The sequence below is a fragment of the Eulemur rufifrons genome, chromosome 7, assembly GCF_041146395.1.
Source record: "Eulemur rufifrons isolate Redbay chromosome 7, OSU_ERuf_1, whole genome shotgun sequence".
Classification (NCBI taxonomy): domain Eukaryota; kingdom Metazoa; phylum Chordata; class Mammalia; order Primates; family Lemuridae; genus Eulemur; species Eulemur rufifrons.
Window position 1 is genome coordinate 75,130,601 of NC_090989.1, and position 18,877 is coordinate 75,149,477.

The 18,877-nt window shown below is 39.3% G+C and overlaps 1 protein-coding gene across 1 annotated transcript in view; it reads right to left on the reverse strand.

The window, feature by feature from the left end:
• Positions 1-4,742: 4,742 nt before the first annotated feature.
• Positions 4,743-18,877, reverse strand: part of LPP (LIM domain containing preferred translocation partner in lipoma) — a 645,020-nt gene continuing 630,885 nt past the window's right edge. Inside the window, exons 11-13 of the mRNA XM_069472792.1 lie at positions 13,730-13,908; positions 7,944-8,064; positions 4,743-5,040 (exon numbers count right to left, since the gene is read on the reverse strand). Of these exons, the coding sequence (XP_069328893.1) occupies positions 4,912-5,040; positions 7,944-8,064; positions 13,730-13,908 (429 nt within the window). The 3' untranslated portion in view covers positions 4,743-4,911. The remainder of the gene's footprint in view (positions 5,041-7,943; positions 8,065-13,729; positions 13,909-18,877) is intronic.

Below are 18,877 nucleotides of genomic sequence, written 5' to 3' on the forward strand. Positions count from 1 at the left end.
TAAGTCACAACTAAATTTGCCAAAAATCTATGATCTGAGTTCCAGTGAAAAGTTATTAAAATAAAACAGAAAGACTACGATCTCACTTCACTTTCTTAATAAACACAACCTGAAAAATATGCCCTTTTAAAGGAAGATTTTAAGAATGCCACAAGTATTTTCTGGTAACCCCCCTCCCCATTTAGTCTGATCATAATTCCATGAAGATCATAATGCATCTATTTAATTTATAAAAAGTCCAAACACTATAGCATTAATAAGTAGGATGGAGAGAATAAATGAAGTAAGGAAAGCAGAGGAGAAGGTAAGAAAGGAAGGAAGACAATTAGAAGCAGGGAGAAAGAAAGGGAAAGAGGGTGAAAGAGAGGAAGAATCCTAAGTCCCAGTCTCAGATAACTTTCTACATGTTTGAAATAAAGCTATTCTAACCCAACAACAGCCTCATGAGAAAAGTTTCATCCTTGTTACCTGTCAAGTAAATAACTTGACCTGAAATGTTTATGGCTGCCCCATAGTAATTCCTCACTCAAAACCAGAATGTCCAACTTGTTCTATTGTTAAAAAAACAAACAAAACTAAAACAATTAAAAAATTGATATGCAGCACGAGTGTTAAAAGCTCAAGCTGAAGTCTCTCTCTTCATTATCTGACTACAACCAGAGTAAGATCAAATCGTAAACACCAACAACATCCAATATATCACCTTCTGGCATAAGAATGGTTTACTAACTTAGGGACCTATGAGATACTCCCAAGACAAGGAGAAAAGAAATACCATTAGAATACTTTAAGATGAAAAGTTCAGACTTCTCTGAGTTTTTTGTTTAACTTCTTGATGAGAATATCTTTGAGATTTGGGAGTTATTATTTATGTTATTGACTCTTCAGTAAAATATTCATAGTAGTGTAAATAGATTCTTTAAAAATAAGGCACAAATATATGCTGCTCTCTGGCTGTCTGCCATGAGCATGCATCAAACAAGAGATCCCAGGAAATGGACTCGAGGCACATTTTGCAGAGGTATATCTTTTTCAGTTTGCTGGTTTCCTACAGATGGCTAAAGCAGGGGTATGGAACATGCTGTCATATTTCATTCATAACACACATGTACTATAGCTCTAGGCAACAGATGGACAATCGCTTGTTTAAACTACAAATGTGAAATACTAAGGTAGAATAGCAATATTTCTAGAAATGCATATGAAAAAATAAAGCCTTTTCAAGCCAAGAGGAATGGCGAGAGGCTGTGAGGTTATATCAGTGTTTCCCTGATCTCCCTAGCAGCTGCCATAATTTCCCCAACACCCTTCAAAACATGATAATGGAGGGATCAGGGGACAGCTGACAAAGATTTGACAAGAGAAGCCCAAACCATATCAAATAGAAATAACACTGTTATTCCCGGCTGGTTCACATTAATAGGATTTGTACTAACTAGGAAAATGTTTGGAAGTTGTGTTTTTAGAGTCCTGTTATATTCCATTAACTCTACTAAAGCCCCATGGAAAAAGCACTCTCTTTCTTCCTCTGGACCCAAATATAAAATAGTTGTTTAGCAGTAGTTAGAGTTTCATGTCCTTTAAACCTCCCCATAAACATCTTTGCAGAATCTTTCATAGAAAACAATGATGGTGTTGATACGTCCACCTCATTAATCAGCACGTTCCCAATAAAGTAATTTTGATCAGAGAAGTTACGCCTACAGAAACAACAATGGCAAGAAAAAGAACCCACAACTTTTAGCTGCAGAGATGTCAGCATCTCACAACCTAATGTCTTATGCTGGGACACATGACTTATTTTTGAATTTTAAAGGCAGTTTTGTTTGCCAGTGAGACTCCACGTTGAACTGGCATGATCTGAGGACCCAAACAATTAAGAAATCTTATTTTGAAATGGTCTGCAGAGCCCATGACCTAGTGGGTTTTTTTTCCTTTTCCATGTCTTGTTACACAGAATACCAAATATTTATATTCTTAACAATTTTTTTAAAACTAGTATGTTTTTTACAAACTTTGTGATAGACTCTATGATATCTTTCTATTATTTATGTATTTAAATGATAATACAATGTATCAAAAGACAATATGATCATAATCATTAAAGTAATATGGTCTTTATAACTCTGTTATAGGCAAAATTTCATGTAACTAAAACAGTAAAGAGTGACTTGGCATTGTTTAAATCAAATGATTAATAGAAAAGACAAGAAAGCAATATAGATCATATATTCAAGAAATCCTGGAATAAAATATGGTAGGATCCTTTCCTTATTATACCTTATGAAAGAAAAAAAATCTAAATCTAAATATTTCTGCATATGTATGTGTGCACATTCATTATTATAAATGCATAAGTCTATATTAAAAAGAGATTTACTTTAAAAATCTTTGGTAAAGATACTCTGAGGTTATGTGATAAGAATGCACTATAAAGACTGTAAGCAAGCAGTATTCCGCTGGCAATGCCACAGTGATGGGTTTGTGACACCATTTTCTTGTAACTTTTTCTTTTGGCATGTAAACATTCAGTTACATGAGGAATTAAATGTAACAAGCAAGTAGAATGCTACTGCATTTTTGTAGTATAAGTATTGCATAAATTCTTCTCCTTTTGGCAAAATTTATAATAATATGACCGCTTTATGAGATAAAAATCTATCCCTCAATAAATTGGACTCTTTGCTTTGGCCTAAAGGGAATTTCCCCCAAGTATTTCATAGAAAACATGTTACTGAATCAGTTCAGATTATATTATCACCTCTGCTGTGTAACCGTCAGTGTTCCTTGAGGTCATCAGCATGATCTGGCCTTTAAGTTGGAAGATAGGAATTCAGAGACACAGTTGCTATTGTATCCTAAAACTCATATGCTAACCCTAAGTGAATGTAATTATGTTTCACATTATGAGAAATATAAGATCAAAGGCAAGAGAAGCAAGGTAAGAAAAAGACAGTGGTCAAAAGAGGCTCTTATAATCTATAACTTTGGTGGTTCTAATATGAAACTAGTGACAAAAGCAAATGATCTACAACTTAGATGAGCTGCAGTGACCATAGGTAAAAGAATTTCTTGTTAAAAAAAGAATCACTTTTATGATTATTCCTACTCAAGTAAAATAAATTTAATTGGAATTCCTGAGGTATGGGTTGTGATTTAAAACATATACCAATAATTTTTCATTTCTTTTATGGATGTTAAAATTAAAAAAAAAAAATCAGACTAGGAAACTATTACTTCATAATCATGAAAAAGATATTCATGGAATAAAGGAAAGGTACACAGGGTGACGGAATTACATTTGTTATATCTGATTTCTTAAAACGACTCCTAGGTATACAGGGATTCATTATATTATTATTTATACTTTTTTGTATATTTAAAATACTCCATAATTTAAAAGTATATACTTGTAGAAGATGTGAAGAAAGGTTTAAGAAATCTCAGTCCAAAATACTTAATTAGTTTACAAAATGGCAACTTGCCACTACTAAGCTAGGTGTCTCTCCTTAAATGAAACGTGTTAGAACTTAATAAGTATGGTTCTACAGTTGGCAAGCAAGTGTTTCAGTGGCTAATAAAGAATTTGAATAAAGATTCTAGGCAGAGACTCTGCATATTTTTAGCTCCAGAAAGACAATTTTTTTTCAGTGATTGTCTTTGAAAGTGTGGTGTAAATGTCACATTGATGATATGAAAATGTCTCCTGCAATATGTAATTTGAGTTGCAGAAGGATTATGAGAATAAAGAAACTGTGCTTTTACAATCTTTTCAAGCTTTCCTCTCTTTTATAAGTAAACTAAACAAAACTGCACAATTTTATTTTATATATGTCCTGATTTGCAGTTGTCAGGCAAAAAGGACTTGGGCCTGGGGAAAAGAAAAGAAAAGAATAGAATTTGGACTGTTTTTTACAGCTAACTTCCTCTAGAGAAAAAGTTAATTTTGATAGTTGTATTGGCTGTTAGAAAAAAAAATGACAATATTTCTAAGATGAAAAGTGGGACTATATTGGAAATGTTATATTCTAGAGGAAATCAAGTTTGTATTACGATGTCAAGTTAGTGTGGAAGAGGAAAATCTTAAAGTAACATTGTGATACAATAATGAACTTTTTAAACATACCCCAAAATGCTTTTTTTAGCATATCCCACCTATAATTGCTTTAAAAAAGATTAACGCTTGGTTCTCTTTCACCACTTATTAGCCATGGGCCAATAACTATTTTCAAATGAGCCCTGACCACTAGTCACTACAGATTCTGAATTTGGATGGTTACAAATTAAATTTGTGCTTGGTTTAACTTATGCAACTTACAACTTAAATTCTTTATAGCCTAACAAAGAAATCGTGTACTTTCCCCCCAAGGGGCATGAGTTACCACTCATAGAGAAATAGAAAAATACAGTTTGCAATACATAGCAAAAGAATGGCTATCCTTTATGATCACAGGCAACGTGGAAATGATAGGATGGAAACATCAAGCCTAAAAGCACCTGTGAGCTGGCAGACTCACCCAGGAAAAACTGTGCGACAGCAAATACCACACTAAAAAAAGCCATTCAACCAGATGAAAAGTGAGACAAACATAGGGATTAAAAGTTACAGGAATGCAGAAGTGAATGGGATGGAGCATAATCTGTGCAAAAATGTGGAAGTCCTTGGGAACAAAGGCCCATCAAGGTCCTACATGATTAAATGTGAAATGTGTATTTGGTAAGAACTTAAAAAAAAAAAAAAACCTCATAATTTATGTGTTTCTAATGAAAGGTTAATATAGCAGATGAAGAACCGAGATCATCCCATAGTTTGATTGCCTTTCCTCTATTTTCCTATTTCTTTTCTTAGGTTTTCCTTGTGTTTCGTTCTTCTCAGCACCATCCACTAACTAGCTGAACAGGTGACTGAATCTAAAGGTCAGTGCTCGCCTTGGCGGTCAACACCCTGATGCGGGCAGAATTGCAGGTCTTGCAAAGGATGTGTCCATCCAGCGGGTAGCAGCCTTGGTTATCTCCTTCAGACAGGAGGCCACCACAATCCTAGAAAAAAGAAGACAGATGGAAACAATGTAAGTGAATACATAAAGTACATATGTGAAGAACAAATTCTTTAGCTTTCTACTCTAGTGGCGATATATGCCATCTTCCCTGCTTATATTCCACCAACCGCCGCATCCCTTCCCCCCACTGTGTAACATATTAATAGTATATCTTGAATTAAACTGAATTAGAGATTGGGGACACAAATACAAATGGAGTAAAATGACCTCCCTAAGGTTACCTATAATGAAATACAGGTACAGGAAAAGGAGAATCCACAAGTCTAGGCTCCCACATAGTGGTTTGCTTTCCCACCCAAACTACGACAAGGAGAGAAAATAAAAATAGATTCCTAACTGCTAATTCATCTTTACCCTCTATCATTAGTTTAAGGATCTCTCAAAAGGAATGTACAGGTGCAGGAATGGAATTTTTGGGCCATTTCTGGGTAAAAGCAAAGGTAGAGTGATTTCTGCCACGCAGAAAAGTCACCAAAGGGTGCTACATATTTACTCCAATTGTAGTTAAGACAATAAAATCCTAAAGCCTGTGGGGAACGATGGTTTGTTGTATTTTCTAAAGGAGATAGCATGGTGCAATGAGTGCTAGACTGGGAGGGCCCTGGGCACCGCCCTTAGTTTGATCCAGCCTGTGTCACTGCACACAGGCTGAGTGCCACTCTGAAAATAATTCCTGCATTTTCTACTTTACCAAGCTGTAGGGAGGATCAAAGGGGATAATGGATGTGAGTGTACTTTGAAAAAATGCAAAGAATTGCATAACTCTAGAGGATTATACTACTGTTGACAGTACCTCCAAGGGTCCATTTCGGAAAATGTTATATAACAGTTAAATGCTGGCCATTGTCTTTGGAGAAAATGGAAGTTTCTTTGGAAAATAAATATATAGTACTTCATCTTGTGGTGTGTGTCCTTGCTAACTTTAGTACAAACTCTAAAAGGCCACACCTGCTGCTAACCTCACCTCTGTTGTCTACCACGGTGGCAAAGAGGTCAGTGAAGCTCATGTCTGCATTTGACATGTAATGAAACTGAAATTCGAACAGGGCGTTGCCCAGGAGACAACAGCAGCAATGGTTATGCTCCACAGGAAGTTTGGCTTTACCAGAAAGAACCTGCAGCTATGCCGCAGCTCTAGGGACATTTGGGAAACTGAGCAATGGCACTAAACAAAAGATTTCCATCACAATAAAAAGAAAGAGGGATATTTCATAGTATAGTTTTAAGGCTTTAATGAGTGAATCTCTACAGTCATCTGGACACCTGGAGCCCAGAGTTACCTACAGCACTGGAACCATCAGGCTGTGAACATAAAGAGCTTTTGAAAAGGAGCTTTGCCTGCAGCTACAACCTCCTCCATGGGGAAGGGGAGGAAACAGAGAGGGAAATGATCTTTTCAGTGTCTACAGAGTCCACAGCAGGACTAGACCAGTGGTCTGCTCTCTTCTAATTCAGTGTTCTTCCCGTTTTATAGTTTTGCTTCTAAAAACATTCTCAGCATTTTAAAGCAAACCTAAATTGTACAGCCACCATTTAATTCATGAGGAGAGAAGGCACATTTGATGCAACTCTTAGCACAAAAGCCAAAACCATAGTCCGAGACTATTGGTATTGGTATGTGTATCAAGCATGTCAGGAATGTTGGGAGGCTTTCTTCTTTAAGCCTTAGTTTCTCCATCATTAAAATCTCTAAAATATCTACTACCTCTTTACACACTTACTATTTGGGTCATTTTAAAGATGATGACTGGACATTGTTGTTCTCTTTACTTCCCTAGTCATAAAACCTTGGGTAAAAGCTGGTAATTTTTATTATCTGTTCTTATGTTAAGGCCAGAGAGAAGCATGCAACTTGGGCTCCAGGGCAAAACAAAGCACACTACATAAAACAGATGGTCAATTATAGCTAAGGCAGTGAACGAAATGGATGTAGTCTCAGAGAGCCAGGGCAGCCTTCACAGCCCTGCCAGCCTGTGTCCTGGGAAGGTCTCCTAGACCAATGTCATCAGGATGGGGTCGTAAGAAAGTGCATATTATCCGTCACAGATAGACAAAGGGGTTGAAAAGTACGGTACTCCCAAGAGCTGCTAGAAAACAAGAAAACTGCTTCAAAGGAGGGGGTCTGGGCAACTTAGAGAACCAAGATAAGAAAACATTTAAAAATCATTTTCTGAATGTGATACCCTTTTGATACGCAAATGGTAGGGGGGAAAGACTTGCTTTCCTTTGTCTTAATGGCAACATGTCCCTTAAGTTTTAGTTGACTTCCTCTGAGAAGCTTTCCTTGTCACTTCCAGCCTGGGTTACAGGTCTGTTTGGTGTATTCTCATAGCACCTTGTGCATGCCTCTCCTATAGCCCTTAGCAGCCATCTGACCCCTTGTTTTTAGCACTCAGTCAGTGCTTACTAATCAATAAATTAATCTCCATGACTTTGAACAAGAAATTCTAACTGCTCTGAAATGAATGAGTTCCTATCCTTCTCAGTGGGTGACAATGACATCTCTGCCCCATGGGAGTAGTTAACCAAAGTATCAGAGTCAAAGTTAAAGATTCAGTATAATAATAATACTACCATTTCTCACTAAGTTAGTTTGCAATTTACAATGCCCTTTAATATGCAATTTTGTGTTTTAGTCTCATAGCCATATTTGGGGGAGTTAAGAATTTGAATCCTTTTTTACAGGTGAGACTGAGAGAGATAAAGTAACTTATCCAATGTCACTTATATAAAATGCCAGTGTCAAATCAAAAACTCAAGTCCTTTGACCACAGGCACTAAGGCCTTTTTCACATTTAAAAATTGCTATGTTTATGAAAACCATGCATTAATGGGCAGTTCAGTGCCTGCCACAGACTGGCAGGGCGGGGGCCTCGACCAGACCTCACACCGGTAGCAGTGAACATGGAAATCGCGATCCAGTGCCACGATACGGACAGTCTCCTCCTGGCCTGGGGCTGGCATGATAGGCTCCTTGCACACAGAACATCGGGGGGCAAATTTCCTGGAAACAGAGAGAGAGTGCTGGTTAGATACTGAGCATAGGCACCAACAAAGAGGGGAGACACAGAGGTAAAAAGGAAAGGTGGAAACCAAGAGTCGGGGGATCTGTTCCTCATCTGTAAAATGAGGCAGTTAGACTCCGGGCTGTTGAGGTCCTCTAGATCTGAGGTCCACCCGCCTCCCCCCACCCCTAGCCATCTGTGGTCAGTTAGGGACCAGGACGCAGAGCTCCACCATCTCCCCCCATTCCCCTCTGTGGAAAAATTGTCTTCCATGAAACCGGTCCCTGGTGCCAAAAAGCTTGGGGACTGCTGCTCTAGATGGTAAATGTGCTATCTGGTGAGGTGAGGGTGAGTGTGTGAACTGTTTAGGAACAAAGAGTATCTAGGAGCTTTTTATCACACAGGTGTGGAATACAAACTTCACCTTTGGATAGATTCTGAATACAAACCCCGGCTTCCATGTAGCTGGCCAGAGGGGAGAACAAAGGTCTATTCCATTCCTACTAGTTTCTGACTTTCACTTCTAGGCTTTTGTATGCATTCCTCAGGTCCTAGACAAAAATTCTGAGGTTGCCTTGCTTTCACTTTTTAGAGCCTCTTTCTTGGAAGTGTGTCTTGAATTCTAGGAACTGATAAGAAATACATAGCTTTTTAAAAGCGCAGAGGTCAGTGAGTTTAAATACACATTACACCAAAGTTACAATGGCCAAGTCGGCATATCCTATATTTTTGTTGTGTTAAACAGGAAGAAAAAGTAAAAGAGCTGTCAAGTTCTTTATTCTTTAAAGAATTTTAGCACTGTTAGAAGGTAGGCGTATATGAACACATATGTACACATCTGCATATGTTTTTGAGGCTGCTGGTAAATAATTTTAATATTTCTTAACTTCTTAGTATTTCTTAATAGGACCGATGGTCCCTAACCTTTTTTTTTCTCATGACAGATTAATAGGCTGCATATATAGGTCACGTATCCATCGTATCTTCTAGAAATTAGAGGTCGTATTGTGAAGGTGCCAAACGACACCTGATTTGAAATGGACATGGATAAGAACTGAAGAGATTAAAAAGAAAGAAGAACAGATTGTGCCACTCGGTTTTTTCATGGTAATGGTTTTAAGATTAATGATGTTAAAATTTATCTATTTGTAGTGAGACTTAAAAAGAAATAATGATAGTAATCTAATACTTTGTAGAGCACTTTATGGTTGTCAAAGCATTTTTACATACATTATGCTCTATATGTACATATTAATTTTCCTGGCAGCACCCAAAAGGCATCTGTATGGCTGCAATCTAAATAAATATGAATTAAGCAGCAGATAAATTGATTGCTATGAAAGAAAAATTAAAAGGATCATGGTACCACTGCAGCAGTAATCAGAGTTGTTATAATTGGTATTTTATGCAAGAAGTTTATATTCAGTGGCAAAAAATTGCTTTGGACTACCTGATTATTTTTAAATCTGGGTCATCAGTGGTGAAATAAGCAGGCTTCTGGGATCAACAGTCCTCACAGGGTTTCCCCATACTCTGTGCGTGCAGAAGTATGTTTTGCTTATCAACGTATCCATAAGCGTTCCCCAATTTTCCCAAGTAGAATGACTTACTCGCTCAGATAAAAATTCTTTCACTGAATTTTCCTATTTTGGTAGCAATTATTTGCATAGGATTGGAGACTGGTGAACTGTTAAACTATAAGCTTCCAAAGGACAGGACTTTGTTCTATCTCTGAGACTCCAGAAACAACCACCGTAACTGGTGCAGAAAAAAGAAATTTGGGCTATGTTTAATGAAGTGAAGTATCCACCATATTTCTCTATAAAAAAAGATGATACTTGGACTTTATGTTCAATCACAAGGTTCTTCCCTTTTGAAAAGACAAACTGTATTCTTGCTGAGTAATGATTCTTTCCTACCAATTAGCCTCATTTCCATGATGGGAAAAAGCAAAGTGAAGAGACAAGAGGTGTTTCCACAGTCTCCATGATGTTCCCAGGACAACAATTCAAAAAGGGTTCAAAAATCACAGGTGGTCTTTTTCAAGGCTTAGTTTACTAAGCGGATAATAATAAAGATAATAAATTTGATAAAAACACTTTTGATGATTAAAGCCACCATTTATTGAGTGCTTATTATGTGCCAAGCCCTGTTTAGCACTTTACACACTTGACGTTATTTTCTACTGACAGCAACATTACGAGGACGTACTTTTAGCGTTTCTACTTTACAGTCAAGGGAGCCAAGGCTCAGAGAGGGATCTTCTTGGTCAACTTGTGTCCTGGCACATTTCTGGCAATCAACGAATGGATGCTGATTAAACAAATGAACAAGGGTAATATCCTTGATAAAAAAGCACAGATAGTGCAATAAAGCCTCTATACACTGGAAGAGTCAGTTCAATAAACCCGCTTTTCTGGGCGTTCTCATTGTACTGGCACTCGGAATTTGGGAATGGGGGGACTCCAGCACAGCCTGAGAAGGAGTTCAGATGGCGGTGAGTGCTATCTATGGCACAGTTACAAAACTGTATAAAACACAAACACAGAGACGGAGATGTACATTCAAACATGGTAATAGGGAGGAACTGAGATCAGAGAAGTCTTTTTCGAGGAAATGTAATTGAGTTGGGTCTCTAAAAATAGCCATTTAGGTAAAGTGGGGAAGTGTGTATGTGTGTGTCGGGGCAGGAGGCAGTCAGTCTGCAGGGCACCGAGTTTATAGCAGTTGTCTGAAATGGCATCTGTGAAGGAGTTCATGTCCAATAGGCTGGAGCAGGTGCACCAACTTTGACCAAAGGTGGGTATGTATGGAAGGGGTCCCCAACCTATGGTGAGTTGTGTAATTATTTCATTATCTATTATAATGTAATAATAATAGAAATAAAGTACACAATAAATGTAATGAGCTTGAATCATCCTGAAACCATCCCCCACCTTCCCATCGGTGATAAAATTGTCTTCCATGAAAACGGTCCCTGGTGCCAAAAAGGGTTGGGGACTGCTGATGTAGGGGATGGCCCATCAACAAGGCCTCAAACACAGTATTTCAGAAGCTTGTTACTCCAAGTGCAGTCTAAGACCACCTGGGAGCTTGTCAGAAACACAGAATCTCAGGCCCCACCCCGGACCTGAATTAGAATATGAAGTTTAACAAGATCCCTCAGTGAACTGTAGGCATGGGAAAGTTTGGAAAGCAGTGATTTAAAAGACAGACTAAGCAGGTGAGATAAATCCCTTCTCATGGGTCTCCTGTACCTTCAGGTAAACCTGCACTCCCAGGCTGCCCTAGTTACAGCAAAGCAAACCTTCCTGGCATAGAAGAACCCCGTCCTAACTCTGTGCCCTTGCTCTTGGGCTGATTTGTTTCCTCTGCCAGGAATCTCCTTGTTTCACACTTAAAACACTCTCCAAATTCTCCTTCCATGAAGCCTACCCTGATGGCAGATGCAAGTGATCTCTTCTGATTCTGACAGCACAAGACCTTACCTGTGCCGGCCTCATGGCATTCAGCCTTTTTTGCCTTATGTCTGCACATTTTCTCTACCCTCGTCCTGGAAAGCTACTTGCTGACAGAGACTTCTCTATATATATCTGTGCAATTTCTCTCCTCGTATCTCTCTTCTTCGACACATAGCACAGTAACTGGCACACAGAGGGTTCCTTATAAATGTCAGTTGAATTGAATTGAAATAGATTTCCTAAAAGCCCACAAAAGGAGACCTATTCAGAAGGACCAAAAACAAAACCCCAAAAATCTGTCTGGAGAAAAAGGCTGTATCCTTTTAGCTACCCTCTCCTTGGCCTTCCAGAGCCCATCCTGTGCTGGACTTCTGGCTGCTTTGTGTTCTAGTAATTTTGAGGCTCAGAAATAAAAGTTCTACAAAGCATTCTCTTATTTTCCTTTGAGAAATGGGAAAAGATCAAGAAGCTTCTCCCCGTACATAACTGCCAATCATGAAGACATCATTCTTAAAGAATAATTTATGTTTTAACATGCATTGAACTAGGGATGGGGGTAGCTGGGGGGTTAATTTTTTTCCCCTTTAGTTGCTCAAGTATGCTTTTTTGGAGCCTTCAGACCCGCACACTTATGTCACAAGTTGCAAGTCTCTAATTATGCCCCCCACTCCTAGAAATGAAAGATAAATGGCACAGATATAAACTTACATTTGTCAGAATTGATTTCCTGTTTTAATTGAGGGTTGTAATATATCAGTCTTTTCCAGCAAAAGAAACATGTGTGCTCTGATTATATCAATCCGTCTTTCTTGGATTAGGGTAAGGAGAGAAACAGTGACAGAACCTACTTCCCATTGGTATCTTTTCACTTCCCTTAAATAGAGGCAGGGTTTTTTTTTTTCTTTTTCTTTTTTCATGTGTAATTACAAGTTAAAATATCAATAATGTGAAGTACAATTTATGCTGTGATTGCCCTTTAAAAGTGAGCCCTTCCTTGTCTAATTCAGGTTGAAAAATTCTGCCTCTGGGTCTTTTAAAATTCATTCAGTCTCATGTCTTTTAGTGAGGTTTTCACTTTCTTTGCTACTTGGAAAGTGGTCAGGAATTTCATTTTTAAAATATGAGTCCCAGATCCCCAAAGTGCTTGTGGCAAGTACTTCCTGGTTGTTGACAATCAACAGAGAGGTGAAGATTAACCCACAAGACCGTACATTTGGAGGTCACAGAACAGGTACCCAAAGGCGTGAGCAATACGAGCTTCCTGTCCTTGACAGCCTCAGAGGCTGTCCTCAAAGCCACCGCCAAAGAAACACAAGCGGGAAAACCTTCGAGCCTACCGGTCACAAATCACATCTATAGCTTTAATACAGTTCTTAGAAGTATGTAACAAATGTTATCAACCTGTTAATCAACTAACCAACTGGCCAAATCAAAGTGAACAAAATACAAAACTGTGTAATTTTCTTGGAAACTCCAGCTATCACAGAGGAAGGAGGGACCAACCAGTGAGAGAAGACAAGGAAGTAGGGACATAACTGGCCTTGATCTTGAGGCTCTACTTTCTAATCCTCCTCAAAACATCGCACAATTTGCATTATTAATGTCGTCAGAAAAACACCTGAGGAAGAGAAGACCTGGGTGGGGGAAAAGACTAGGGAAGCACGTGAATATGGTGACAATGGCATGACTGCTTCTGAATATGTGGAGGCTTGCAGTAGTAAAAGAAACTGCATTGTTTTCTGTGTCTGTCTACCACAACCTCCTATGTATACGCAGGAATGCAGAGGTTAGCTTTTGAGAGAACCCTGAGTTGTCACAGCTCAGAGAACTTTAAGAGAGGGTTTTTGAATGACTACATTGAAGAGCTCAGAGAAGTTGAGCTATTTGCCAAATGTCACGTATCTTGTTCAGGTTTAGGCCAGGATCCTGCCTCTTTCTAATATAGTACTCTACAGTTGAGTCAACTTTGTCATACCTGGAGCCACCTAAAGATGCCATGGACAGGCCCCAGGGAATCACAGATTGGGCTGGATGACCACCTGATATTAATGCCTGTATTTGAATGAGGGGATACATTTGCTCTTTTAAAGGTCCCACTAAATCCTGAGATTCTATAGCTCCGAGAGAGAAGAATGCATGGCCCCGATGCCAGGGAACCTCCAAGAGGACTGGCAGGCTGGAGGAAGGAGAGTAGGCTGCCTACTTGTGGAAGTCCTCGATGCAGTGAATGAGGCCGCCGGCATCCACAGTGAACGGGATCCCATCCAGGCTGCGGTGGCACATCACGCAGGTGAAGCAGTGAGGGTGATAGGCCTTCCCAGTGGCTCGGAGAATCCGCTCCATGATGGGCTTGGAACACACGTTGCACTGCTCCAGAGTATTCTGAGAAAGGAAAGAAAAACAACATCAGGCTGAGAGGCTTGACGGGCTCCGTGCTGCGTGACAAGCATTTTTACAAAACACATTGGCTTGCGTGCTCATCACAGTACTCAGAGGAAGGCAGAATGTACTCTGCATTATAGAGAGAAGGAGACACAATTCGATGGGTCAAGTGGCTTTTCTAAGATCACCCAGGTAGTAGATGGAAAATCCAGGATTTAGAACATATGTTTTCTGACTGCTACCCTTGTTCCTTCCCTTGTTTCCTGTAGCAAAGGTGATGGCAAACGTTTCTGCCAAGGCCCATATAGTAAATATTTCTGGCTTTGTCATAACAACTCAATTTTGTTGTAGTTCGGAGGCAGCCAGAGACAGCATGTAAGCAAACGGGCATCCAGTAAAACTATTTACAAAAATAGGCAATGTGCTGGATTTGGCTCACGGTTTTAGTTTGTTGACCCCTAAACTATGCTTCCCAGGTTCTCCATTTGGAGAAAGCTTCTCTATTATTTCTAAAACTTGATTCATCATCAAAGACCTAGTGGGGTCACCAAGGCCTCTAAGTTTCAGAGAGTGGTCTGATGACCGAGGCAGCATGGTAGCTGCAGAACCCGAATAAGAGCTCAGCATAATCAATGAGGCTTCTGACCCTTTAAAACCTTGATTCAAACACCATTTCCAAGTCGAAGGTTTGTAAACTCTTGATAGAAATGTTGAACCTAGAAGGGGTCTGGTTTTGAAAAGTGAATTAAGAAAGCCAATTTATCTGGCTTTAAAAATATGCTGAGCTTTAAAAATACAGACCACCTTCTAAAAGAAAGACCACTTTAAGTGAGGCAGGACTTAGAAAGATTGGCTGTTAACCCTTCCATAGAATCCCACGCTCTGACCAAACCACCACGTTTTACATGTAAAACGCCATATTACAGTTGAGATATCTGACCTGACTCACTGAGTTTACAATCAGGCATAAACCTGGGATGTGGATCTCACTGGGAAGATGCAGAACTGGAAAGAATGTGGAAATTAAGGAGTAACTGCCCTCTTGCTAGGAGAATCTCTGAATGGCTATGAAGAAAAAAGTGCCTGCATGCAGGTACCTAGTGTCCTCATGTCAGACCTATAGCAATGGCCCCTGAATTGGCTTCCTTGTTTGCATCTCTTCTCTTATAATACTCCCCTTGTCCCAAAATGACTTCTGATTTACTTTCCAAAACACAGATGTGACTGAGTACCTTTCCTGATAACAAAAACTTAATGGTTCCTCCATAATGTAAAAAGAGCTAATTCCTTACATGGTATCCAACCCTCCTTTCTAGGCTCAGCTTCTCCTAACATCCCAGATTTCTCACTCTTCTTCAAGCCTACGGAAAACTTCCCTAATTCTTTGCCTTGGCCAATGACTAAATGTATTGCAATTTGCTATTTTGACTGACCTTTCAAGGTACAGACCAGAAGGCAATTCCCCAGTGAAGCCTTCCTTGATGGCCCCATGTAGAATTAACTGTTTCTTTGTCTTCCATTATAGAATGCTATATTTACTTTGCTTCCAATGCTTACAGTGTGCATTTTATTAAAATTATTTGTGCATATGTCTGTTTCCTCTACTAAACTGTAATTTCATTACGGGGAGGGCCTGTGCCTTAAGAATGTATTTCCTCTGTCCCGTACTGCACCCCATATACTGTCTGGAATAAAAATAAGCCTGGGATGAATGTGTGCAAAAAGAATGAATGAAGGAATATTGTTTACATCCCACCCTGGCAGCACAGTGTTGGCCTGACTCCCTTAACTCTGGAATCCATCCCAAGATGAATTGGTAAATCCATCATCATCCTTTCCTCAAAGCTGTGGTTGCCTGAGCTTCTGAAATTGCTTAGTATGCCTCTGGTCACAGTCTAAACTCATGGAAACTGTTAACCTATTTTTTTCCCCCATTTTGAAGTGGTGAAATTAAAATAGCAGAAGAGCACAGGACGAGAGTCTGGAGATGACGATGGTCTGGAGAATGAGGGCCTGCTTCTTTTCTCCCCTGATGATCTGAGCTAATGTGGCTGGAAATTGTCTTCCCAAGGCTTGTGTTTTGCTCTTCTGTGGTTTTAACTCTTGTTTTTTAAAGCCAGCCCTGTAATGGAGTTGAACAACCAGAAAATGCTTGACCAGAAAATGTTTTTGTTTGCACTGAGGCTTGGCTACAAGATTCAGCTCATTTACTCAAACCTAGCAGCAACATATAAGGTTTAGTCAGTTGTTATGGAAAGACTTTATGGTCTATAGAAGTTCAATTCAAATGACAGGTAATCCAAACATTTCTGCTACAGTGGAAAAAAGTATAAAATATGTCTAAAATCAGCCTATTGCAAAATGCACCCAAATCAGAAAATAAGGGTTCTGAGAACGCAGTTGACTGGCATCCCGGGCTAGCAAATGATGGAGGAGGACACAGTAGGCTTCACTAGCCAACTCCCTTAACTGCATCCCCACTCCTTTCCTGTCTCCAGCTGGCCCACTAGTCCCCCTGGGCACACCTGCTCTTAGAGAAAGGAGAGAAACTCACAGTGTCAGGGAGGAGGGTGCTGGGAGTCCCTCTAATCCAGGCTCTCATTGCACAGGTGCACAAATAGATCTGGAGGACTGATCAATTGGACCTGAGACCTGGAGCTCATGAGGGGCAGAGGTGGAACTGATACCCCAATTTCCTGACTCCCAATAATTCAGAGAGGGATCTGAGGAATTCATTATGTAGGCATGGAGAGGAAAAGTTGCTAGATAAAGAATATGAATTATCCTTCTGGTTTTGTCAATATCTACTGCATGATCTTGGGTAAATAATTTCTTATTTCTAGACCTCAGTTTTCTCACCTGTAAAATGACAATTCATTCAAACTCTGCAATTTCATTACTCTGTGATATATCAACAATAGGAAAGAGTGACTGTTTCCATTATCAGAAATATACTATTAACAACTGGATAATCCCTTATCAGAGTTTTGAAAGGGGGGTTCATCTGTTAGAAACCTGGACTATATTACCTTTTCTATGGCTCCACGGAAAACCCTGCAGCTGAGATGTCTCTGCAGGGTTGTCCTTCCTAGAAGCTTGAGGATAGGGCCTTTGTATATCTGCATGTACCAGTCAGTAGATACTGGCTGCCACCAAGAAGGAGGTGTGACCTTGGGTGAGAGGTTCTTTTTAGTTGAGGGTAATTACCAGAGAGAGAGACTCAGCTATGAATGGTCAGCGGCGAGGGGAGTGAGCACCTCAGTCCTGAACAGAGATCTGGGCAGCACATTACAGCATGCACAAGAGTAATCATCTTGGTCTGGGTCTACATAGTCCGTGACACACAGCAGGTAATTGGTAACCAGCTGGGGAAGGCCTTTTGGCCCAAGCTGAGTGCAGAATCTAGATTTTATTCTTTTTGCAGCAGGCACTATTTGAGGATTTTCTTTTTTATAGAAATTGTTTTAGGTAGCTACTCCAGTGAAAGTATGGTTAAAGTGAGAAGATGAAAGAGTGGCAGATAAAAGCAAGAGATTAATCAGTTGCTAAAAGGCACAGCTTATATACTTTTTTGAAATGACGGCAATACAATTGTGGTTAAAAAGAAAAAGTTATGTGAAAATAAAAATTTCGTCACAAATTTTGTACATAAAACTCCCAAATGCAACTGTTTTTAAGTCAGAGATACAATGTGGTTGCATTTTTTTCTATCCTTGGATATTGTATAGATAACTTCTAACTTGTAGGCAGAAGAGATGTAAGAATCATCTGAATATAAATGAAGCATATAGCTAACAAACACTAACTACTAGTGAGATGTTAAGAAAATAAGTATATTGCCATAAGGTACACATTGCATAGGTGTATATACATGCTCAATGTTGAATATTTAAAATCAAGAAGCATAAGTATTTGCAGATTCATCAGACTATAAAGTGATTGCTGCCATTTAGAAATGTTAAAATTTTCATTTTATAAAATTAAAATGTGATCTTATATCCATCTTTATCTTTTTTAGGTACAAAAGCAGCATTGGGAAACAGGAAAGACTCCTGGAAAGATAACAGGTGACAATTCATGTTCCAGATACAGTCTTGGTCTTGTTGAGATAAGAACAAAAGGGAAAAAAAGAGAGTTAGAAAATATTAGATCTTGAAAAGTCCTTAGAGATTACTCTAGTCCAGGAGTTTTCAACTCTCCTTACTTGCCTCCCTCTCGCATAATCGTTTTTTCAGAGAAATAATTCTTCAAGGAAGCACATCCAAGAGAGCCCCAAATCACTTCTGGATGAAGAGTGTGTAAGGAGGGAGCCCGTGGGGATCCACATTTAACTGTTTGAAAATCATGATTCACCTGCAACTACCAGATTCAAGAAACTAAGTTATAGACACAGCTAGTGGCAGATTTGGAGTGAGAATATAGGTCTCCTAATTCCCTGTCCAATGGAGAATCCCTCTGCTACATCACACTATACCTATTCTATATTTCAGTAGACACATTCAACGTTGCAAACAGAAGGCAGTCAGGCTTACTACCTGCAAGTCACATGCAAACAAATAAAGAAAGGAAAATAAAATCCTAACCCTCTGCTACCAAACTGAGTCCTCTCAGCCAAGGAGACCCCAGGGAACTTAAAACTGAGTTCCCAGCCATGATGATGGGAGGTCAGACACGCATCATTTCACCGCTCCCTTGCTAACCATCAGGCTTTATTTCCTGAGGGCCAGACCAGTTCTTTTCTGATAAAATATCATCAACCATGAAGTGGTTTTCACAGTCCATAGAACATGTGCAAAGAGGGTTTTCATATCCTTCTTTCACCTTTTTGACATAAAGGGTGGCCATTTTTAAACATGGACCCCATGAAAGGACAGAAAGCCCCATTGTGTAGGTGCATAGATATCTTTTCATAAATATTTGTGACTCCTCCTATAGCTTGTGTATATTCAGCCACCCTGCTTAGTATAAA